This window comes from Calidris pugnax, unplaced genomic scaffold, assembly GCF_001431845.1.
Source record: "Calidris pugnax isolate Ruff unplaced genomic scaffold, ASM143184v1 scaffold32, whole genome shotgun sequence".
NCBI lineage: Eukaryota > Metazoa > Chordata > Aves > Charadriiformes > Scolopacidae > Calidris > Calidris pugnax.
Window position 1 is genome coordinate 4061785 of NW_015090783.1, and position 9945 is coordinate 4071729.

Below are 9945 nucleotides of genomic sequence, written 5' to 3' on the forward strand. Positions count from 1 at the left end.
AATTAAAAATATGCTATCTATTTCCTCACTTAGAGGAAAGTGCAAATTTAAGCACAGAAGTAGTTCCCAGTATCAGTGACTCTGTACAAATGGCTGAGGACTTGGTTTTATATCAGAAATAGCATCATAGGCTGTAAATATGTCCAGAACGTTATAATCTTAGTTTATATAAACTCTTTCTTCCTGAGCTTCCTTCTCTCCAATGTGCTGTGCCAAACATCAGAAACCCCCCTATTCTGCTGCTGCTTGTTGACCCCCCTTTTTGCTGTTATTCTATCTCAGCAGTCCATAGTATTTTTTAAGTGAAGATGTTAACTTGCATTACCATATTAACTATCATGCTCCTAGGTGATATTTGTACTGGAATCACTAATGTTTGTGCAGGTACCCTATTTTAGAAAGGCAAGTAATATCCCTGCTTCCTCTGTAAAACAGCAATCGTATCTCATGTGATTGATAGAAGCCATTTTATACTGTCACTGGTGTCAAACTATCACAATTTGCAGATGGGTCAGGAAAATATTTGTTTGCAGGATAATACTCTAATCCCACTGTAGAGTTGTTGAAAAACTACTTCTTGCAGCGATGAGCTCAGAATGCCAATCATCATCACTCACGGTTTCAAAGATAACCATTTACTCTTGTTCCTTATCTCCCAAACCATATCAAATACAGTTTTTAAACCACTGTACACAGTCTATCAGAGGTTGAGACCAAAGAAATGCAATTAAGTTTGAACACATACAGTTCAAGGTATTCCTCATATTCTCATTGTTGGAGGAAGGAACAGTCTGCCCATGGCACTTTGAATACTGCCTTAGAAGATTCAATCTGACAATAGGGATGGGAAAGCATTTGTTCTGGTAAGAGGTTTTCTGGGTTTTTTGTTACTCTGAGTGCTTTCACATCTTAGATATCTGGTAAACTATTTTCTGCTGTAACCCCAGTTACATCAGGCTAGTTAGGGAAAATGCTTTTAATCATACAGGGAGATTAGTATTGTATTCAGCTGCTTGGGGAAGTTTGTCTCTGTCTTGAAGAATCTGGGCCACCAAAGATTTTTTAAGAAAATGTCAAAGAAATGTTTATTGCTAAAAGTTCAGTGGATCCTATCTGGTTGTGATAATACAGACTGTATCATAGGGCAAGAGTAGAAAGCATTGCTTATTTTCAAGTTGCTACTGATCTGGGGAGGGAAAGCTTTACAACATGTTTAGCTTAGATACGAGCAATTGCGTCTGGTCTGCAGCCTATCTTATCTTTTGAAAGCTAAATTAGAGGGATATAAATTGACCATTACACAATGAGAATAGTTTTAAATTGTGAATGCTGTTGGTTTTCTTCTTTTATTCTTGCTGAAAGTGAGCTTTTGTGGCTTACAGGAAAGTAGGAAATTTTGTGCATAATTGTAGTCATCATTAACCATTTGCACATAGGCTGAGGCTTCAGAACTGGAAGTGGAAGCCTTGCCAGTCACTGCAGACAGCACTCAGATGGAACCAGTTAATGTAAAAGTGAAAGCTAAGAAACGTTTTGTCCTTGATACTACATCATCTGTGCACATTACTTTTAAATCATGGTTTGATCCTGCCACTACTTGAATTTGCAAGTTTATGGAATATTTGACACTGAGTTAATGGGACCTGAAAGAAAAAAATGATAAGTGAGAGATAAGAATAGCCAGCAGCTATTGGGCAATAAATAACGCAAAACCGACTTAAAAAGGAAGACACAAAGAGTTATTCAGCATCCTAAGTTTCAAAATTTTGTTCAGCATCTGTAAAATCTCACAGAAGGCGCAAAAAAAAAAAAACAGAAGGAGGTGAATAAACTTCAAAGTCAGCAAAAGCGAGAGCAAGCATAAACAGAGTTTGAGGGCAAGCAGGACCTGGGAAGACTACTGGTAGCAGCCAAACTTCTGAAGTGGTAGGAGGGAAGCGCAACTCAGCTGAGAACAGGCAGCAATATGTTGATTGTACATTGGTCTGCTCTGCCAAACACAGGGCAATGCCCTTTCTAGTAGGGCTTCAAGCCAGAATATTGCTGAAGTTTTTAGACCTTTGAACCTTCACACTGGATAAACTAATTTGCAATTTTTGGCAGTGCCAGCAATGACTGTTCATAGTCCCCTAGAAATGCTGGCCCATTGCCCTGTGAAGTACACAGATGTGCCAGCTGACTTCTGAGCATTGCCTGCCACTAGGTAGATCTGTTGCAATTCTAAATATACATCTGTCATTTGCCTTCCCTGGGGTCATTCTCTGTTGTTTAAAAATCATGTACTTTTATCTGCTGAAGCTGATATGAAATGGTATAATGGCAGACTCAACTTTCGTTATATAAATAATATATTAACCATGCATCTTATTTTCATTGTGTGTGAGCTGTGACACTGGTGTAGTTCTTGTGGTGGCTGAAGGAATATTCATTCTTTTTAGTCAGTGCTCTCATTTTCTAGCTTTTTCTCCCACATACCTGTATTTCTGGTCTCTGAAAAATATTACACAGAATTTCTTTTAGGTACTATATAGGGAAGCTGACATTTACTTTAAAGATGATTGGTCAATTTACCAGGAGAAAAGTGTATGATGCTGTTGAAAAAGGCCTGTGTTTGGAGTGAAATACTACCCATAAAAAGGGCACGTGTAATATCAGTTCTGAATGCTGATTAAGATGATCTCCCCCATTTTTTCTGGGTTGTGGCTAACTACTGATGTTCAACTTTTACACTGTGTTTTTCTATCCCATGTATAGTAATTATACCCATTTCTGTATGTGAATAAAAGGCTTATTAGAAATATGGGTGTTCCTCAACTAGTAAGTTAGCACCTCCTTCATTTGGCTGCTGAAGTGCCTACCCTTATGTTTGATAATTGAATATTTGTGAATTTTGTCACTCTTTCACCAAAAGTGAAGCTTATTTCATTTCTACAACATAATGTGTGAGGGTACAAATGTGTGAGGGTACAAATACAGCATAACAGCAGTTAAACAGACATGTTAGCAACCAGAAGTAGTTTGTATATCATAGGCTTCTAGAACAGAAAAACTTAATGCTCGATTTTCTGAAAGAGCTCTGAGTTCTGAACGTCTGCATTCTGCAAGCTCTTGCTTCAGACTTACCACAAAACTGTAACTGAAATGCAAGTCAGTTGTAGTTAAGGGAGACACCTGAAAAATGAAGTTATTGCTATCTAAAGCTGAGCATCAAAAACTGAAAACAAGCTAAGCCAGCTGCTCAAAGGGTATGAGGCAAAACCCAGATAAGTCATAGCGAATCTTCCCATTGGCTTCCAGTCAGATTGCAAGTGACTTGTAGGTGGTCACATTTGATTAGTAGAAGAAGTAGGGATAAAGCTGAGAAGTCCTTATTCTCTGTCTCCTGGTATTTTTCCATTTGCTCTTTCTCCCTCCTGCAGTTTCTCAGCTTTTAAGCTTTGGACTCAGGTTGGCATTTTCCTGAAATTATCCCCAGCATTAAGTATTGTAACTGTGAATAAGGATCTAATTTCTTCTATCATTTACATGTTTCCAAGTTTTTGTCCTCTATATCCACGTTTTAAAAGAATGCTAATAGGACTACCTGTCAAGAAATGTTACATTGCTGCTTCTGTTCTTAGGTAATTTACATAAATTATTTTTAAACATTACTTTAAATAAAATCCTCCACAGGAGCATAAAATTAAAGTTGGAATGTAGTTCAGTGTGAACAGTATTTATTACTGTGATTATGCAGGCAATTGGATGAAGCCAGCATAAGTCACACAAGACTTTCCCACCTTCCCTTTTCTGTATTCTTGGCAGATATGGAGGAAGGAAAAGGCCACGTCTCTAAAGTTGGAGTCATTGGCTGTGTCTGAGTGTCTGATAGATTCAGCCTCAGGGTTCTCTCTAGCCCAGCCTCACCTGTCTTCTTTAGGGACTCTCTTCCAGGCAACCAGATAACACCTCTTCAGAGCACATGGGTCCCAAGTAAGGAACTGACTACACTAGTTACATTAGCATGTACCCGAATGCAAGGTAGTTGTGGAAGGAAAGCAGACTGGGTACAAAGCATGTGGCCCTCAAGGCTATGCCAGAGGCTGTTCTTTCAGTGCTGTGTGGACAGAGCAAAGATTACAAGCATTACTGATTTTATGTAAAATAAGAGGTTATTGTTAATATGCATGTATGAAAATCATTTTGTTCTATTACGTAGTTACAGACCTTTCCAACAAAACTGATGTGCATTTCTGACTATTTAAATTTCATGGTAGTAATGCATATATTGATAGTTTGTCTTGTCAGTGAGTGGCAAAGGAGTGATATAACATGTACAATGTGATTTCACATACCAGTGTTTCCCAGGGGTCACGTTATAATTATCTATTATGCATAGCCATCACTTGCATTACAACAGCAACATTGATTCTGTGGTAACCAAAGATTTTCTATCTGTGTATGTATTTATATACACTGCGTACTTAGGCTCTTAAGTATAGTTTGGTAGTTAACCTAGTGTTGATATGAACTCTGGTCTTATTTATGGTATTTCCTTTCCCAGCTGCCAGATTGTGTAAAAATTTATCTCCTCCTCCCATCCTTTTTGTCCCCCACGTCCCCATGCAGTGATCTTCACTACCAATTGTGTAGTAGTGCATTACCTTGGTTTTCCATTGACACAATAGCTATCTGCTTTTTTGAGCTGAACCAAGACATTATTTTGCAACGATCTGAGCACATTTGTAATCAAGCTGAAGTATTGGAAGTTGTCTCTTGATAGAAAATTAGACCAGCTGCTCAGAATAGATTAGTTCAGACATCAAATCGCCTTTCACATGTTTGAAGTTCACAATTTCTCTTCCATAGAACTAAATTAGAGTGGCAGAGGAGCAGGCAAAGGGATAGTTGTAATCTGTGAGGTCTACTATCTTACCCAGTAAATTTAAAGGAAATTAATATATGACTTTTTTTGCAGAGCTTGTTGAGCTAACACAACTGCCCAGATGCAACTACTCTGGAAGAGCTTGTTGCTGCATGCCTGCTCTTACCTTTATACTGTGACTATAGTTACATAGTGAAATTTTTAGTCTTACCATAAAATTAACTAAAGGTGTCAAAGTAGCAATGAGATATAAGTTTAGCTGAGATCAGACATCCGATGTCAGTTGTCCTCCATGCAGGAGACCAGGAGAATTATTTAATTTATAACCAGCCTGGTTTTCTAACACCTGGGTAGGCAAACACTTTCTGTGTCATTAAATTTGTTGTTCATATTTGTCTTAACACTCTTGGGATTGTCTTTGATTTTAAACTTCTTAGTTGGTGGGCTGCATAAAATAATAGATAAAATAATTATTTATTGATCATTGTTTATAAATAAACTATGGTACTCGACCTTGAAAAATTACTTTGAACAGCTTCACATATTGGCTCACAGCTGAAGTGCTTTACCAAAATCAAGATATCGGTACAAGCTATTTCAGTATCATTAGAACTTCGAGGAACTTCTAATTTATTCTTTTCTTTATCTTTTTTAGGAGTTTGTTGTGCTGTCCAAGAGTTTGATGAATGACCCCATTATGGAAAGAGAAATTGTAACAAGGGCCAAAGACTACGTGAAGAAACATCACTCATGGGAAAGTGAAAGAAAAGCCTATCAGGATCTTGTCCTAAGACTCCAGTGAAGTGCAACACTGTGGTTGATACCCAGCAGTCTGTGTAGAGCACTTTAATGATGGATATGTAATTAGATTTGTGTTTCTCTTGGTTTCTTTTTAGAAGAGATAGTAAGACATACATTATTATTCTATTCAAACATACCAACATCACAGGAGTTGCCTGCCACTTCAACCTGTCAGCTTTATCTAATTCAGCACACTGTCTCTAGTGCACCAGTTCATCTCAGACCGGTATCATTTTGTACGATCACATAAGAGAAATATACTCCTTGAGCAGACACAAAATTTTTGTTGTTGTAAGGCCTCAAAGGGAGGATGATTTCTTGTACTCAGTGGAGCACTTCACCACATAGAGCTTGCATCAAATGTTCTGATCATGTTGCATCTTAACCAAACTGCAGTAGCACTTTTCTTTCCAATTATAGCAATCTGAATGTATTCAGGTCCATGTGACATGCACATATATGTTCATAAAGCCAAGATTAGTTATGTAAACAAACAGAGTATAAAATTATTAAGATGAAAGCTTTCTTAAGAGTGAAAGATCAACATATCTGTTGACTACATAATGATAAGGGGGGGCCAAAAAAGCAAATGGAATGTTGATACTTGGGGAAGGTGTGGAGTATAGGGCATGTTTTGTATCGCCCAGGTAAGCTGATATGGCCAAACGGTTCTATCCTGCATTTTCTCTTGGGTCCTGGGACTGGAGCCAGAAGGTCAGCACAGCACCTGACGGCCGTGGCTTCAGATTCCAGGACTGCAGAGCGCTGCCCGCAGCAGCAAGACCTTCTTGCAGGCAGAGACACTTTGTTATGGAAACTACCTCTTAGTTTGCCAGTTTCTTTGGTACCTCTGTGATTTACTTATTTACTAAAAGCTGTAAAAAGGGATAAAGGGGGTGGGTGGGGAAAGGTATTTTCAATTTACCATGTATTTTGGTACTGTTCATTCTCGTTTGTGGCTTTCAGAATATATTGTAATATAGGGTAGCAGGCTATTTAAAAGTGAGACTCATCTGTGCTTGAAGTCCATACTCATAATTCCTTCCAGGTCAGTGATTATGGACATATCTTTGAATCAATAATTAGTCAAAGGACTTACATTTATAGAAAATAAAAAAGAAAAAAAAAAAAAAAAAAAAAAAAAAAGAGAGGGTCCTATTTTTAACTGCTTGTTATTAGGAAACTATGTGCTTTGTATAGACTTGATCCTGCCCCAGTGAGAACCAGTGAGATGTTTTCTATTGATTTGAATGGCCATTGTGTCAGACTTTTCTGTCATCATGAAGTTCACTGTGTGTTTTAAGCTTTCCTCTTTATTTTTGATCTTTTGCAACTGTTGGGACAGTAAACAAGAAAGTAATTTGAATGTCATATATTGACTTCTCCTAAATTTCCCCCCTTTTATTGTAACGGGCTTCTGCTCAGCATCGCCTTCCATAACACGATCCTCAAGGGCAAAACTGGCCTGATTTGAAATCCAAGAATTGCTACATTCCCTGTTGAGCACATTTTTCCTAATTATTTCTGGCATGTCCTTTGACGTGCTGGGACGTAAGTACATCTGCGCTAGTTCTAAGCATAAAAGCCACCAGCCAACATCTACCTCTGAACAGTTTCTAAAGCTGCAACGTAACCAGCCTGTTGGGTTTTCCCTGCTACCTCAGGAGGAGCCATAGTCCTTGAGCCACCTGCATTACAGTGAGAAGTGAGGCCTCTCAGGGGATTGTGGTGTCTTTTTTGGCCACAGAAAATTATATACCACAGGAAGAACCCCTACAACCTGGATTTTCAGCATGACGTATGTAGTATGGGACCTTTATAGGAAATAGGAAAAAACCCCATTTATAGCTGAGGCGACTACAGGGAGTCCTGTTCCTCTCAAAACATCTTCTCACAGCTCTCCTGTGCCAGCGTATCGCTGAGAATCTGCTGGTTTGGCTTTCATCCTTAGCCATTGCCGTACCCCCCTTCCTATACTATTGGTTGTCTTTTGAGAAATACAGATTATTAAAAACAAATAAACAAGCACATAATGTGGGATAGAAGTCTAAGCATTGAGCTAATGGTAAATGATTAGTAATAGTAACGATTAGGAAGCCTTTTCTAAAGCACGATATATTTACTACCAAGCTTCAAGCAACTAAATACATTGATCTGGAATTTGCGCTATTTCCAGCAAAACAAAACATGTTCAAGTGAGAAATTCTGCTATACCCTCAGAATGTAATTAACATACGATTTTTCAGGCTGTATTTAATCTATAAATACAAAATCTGCATCTGGGAAACAGCATGCTCATTTGCATGTGATAACAATACCAGAAGCACAAACAATCCTTCTGCAATATATGCATTAAGAAAAAAAAAATATGAAAACAACTAAAATAGTAGCGAGATCAGCCCTTGGGGCTGTTTTACAGTCATCAACTGAGGCAGCATTCATCAATCAAGGGCACTCAGCTTTGATATCATTTATCACATGGGCTTGTGTTCTGCAACATGAAGCCTGTCTATTAAGGCTGAAAGGTTGGGACAACTGCTAGGGAATTTCATCATAATAAATTGCTATTGAATTTATGTTTTAAATTTCATCCAGTCTTATGTTCCGGGCCCATAAATATTCAATGAGTCTTGTAAGTCCTTGTGAAGAAAATATGAGACCTCATGCAAGCAATTTTAGGTACAATTATCTTTCAAGCAACTTCACTCAAATGTTTTTATATTTAAGAATAAGCCTTTTGTTGTCCTGCAGCCCTAATTATAGTATTTATCTTCCCCCTTCAATGCCCCATTTCTATCCTAGCAGCTTTTTAAGCAAGGCACACCTCAATGAGATAAAGATACAGCTCGAAAAATAGCATTTGTTCTGTTTGCAGGAAAAACCTGCATTGTGCATTTACCCCGTGGCTAATTCTGTATTTCAAGACCTTGAAATGTACTGTTAATTAATCCAATTACATGCATTTTATTGTGCAATTAATTCTGCCATTGAATCCACAGGAACTGAATGAAAGCAGTGGACCTGGACAATGGGTACTACTATGCCGTTTCCTTTCTTGGCACGATTACTTCAGAAGTGGAGACAATTTGGTAGTGTGTGGCAAAACCCAGCTAGGGCCTGTGGTGTGTGCAATGAGCGCTTCCTGAATTAGGATTTCATTTTAATTAGCTCTAAAGCATACATACTCCAATTTTTAGAGCGAGTTTCTACATTCTTGTTACAGCCTTAACCAGTGTCTGCCCTAAGAACACTGATAGGGAGTTAGGTCCTCCCGTTTTTGTCTGCTCCTGGGCAAAACGTTACTGTTGGCTTAAACCAGTAAAGCTTTACCAGCTCCCACCTCTGCAGTCTTGGCTCTGGTGTTCTCCCCAGCAAGAGGAGCCAGCACCACACTCCCCTCTGCTCCTGCCCACCGGGAGAGCACTAACAGGCAGCCACTCTTACCCCTTACAAAGGGGTGCCGTAGGAAGCAAGGGGATCGTCGCTTCCGAGAGTGAACACAGAATTCAGCAGACTCTTCTCCTTTGCCAAAAGCACAATCAACAGCTGGCGCTGAACCCCAGCCTTTGGAAAACAGATCCTACTGATCGGAATTAGCTTATTTTCCCAATAACCAGCACGCCTCAGGGGTGGGCTATGCAATGTGCGTGGAGGGAAATGATGTAGACTGATAGAATTGGGGAAAGGATTTAGATATATCTATCTAAGGATTTAAAAAAACCCCAAAGTTAAACTTTTCTCTTTGGAATCATTACAGCTCATTTTAGAAATATTTAAAGTATTTCAGACTTCAGAAGTTATGAATGAAACAAAAAGCAGCGGAGGAAGGAACCAGAGTATGGCTATGGCTGTAAGGATAAACATTCTCTCAATAGTTTAGAAAAGGCTATATCTGATGAGACTTTTTTCCAAACGGGATGTTGCATTTAGAGCATTAACATTTTAAATGCAGCTTTTGCACATGGCAAAAGTCGGCTGTTATGACAGTTACCAGGGCTGCCAAGGTTTGCAGGACTCCTGCATGTTCAGCCACGATCGCTTTGGTTCCTTGGCTGAGTCACCAGCTTAACACAGAGCCCTTTGGGATGTCACTTTGGAATTCAGAGCCCTTTGGGTGCCAGTTGCAGTCTGATACTAACATTGTGATTTTAAGTTCTAACAGAGCCTCAGAGCTCCAAATAAGCAAGAGGTAGTTGCTTGGTGATCTTGGAGAAACTACCTTTGATGTTTTGCTTTTAAGTTTCTTGACAGATCAGGACTTAAAGACAACTATGAAAAGA

At 38.9% G+C, this 9945-nt stretch overlaps 1 protein-coding gene across 7 annotated transcripts in view; it reads left to right on the forward strand.

Annotated features, from left to right (window-relative positions):
• Positions 1-6098, forward strand: part of GLT1D1 (glycosyltransferase 1 domain containing 1) — a 122362-nt gene extending 116264 nt beyond the window's left edge. For all 7 annotated transcript variants that reach the window (XM_014962705.1, XM_014962698.1, XM_014962714.1 and 4 more), the window contains one exon: positions 5520-6098. In XM_014962705.1, the coding sequence (XP_014818191.1) occupies positions 5520-5666 (147 nt within the window). In that variant the 3' untranslated portion in view covers positions 5667-6098. The remainder of the gene's footprint in view (positions 1-5519) is intronic.
• Positions 6099-9945: the final 3847 nt, after the last annotated feature.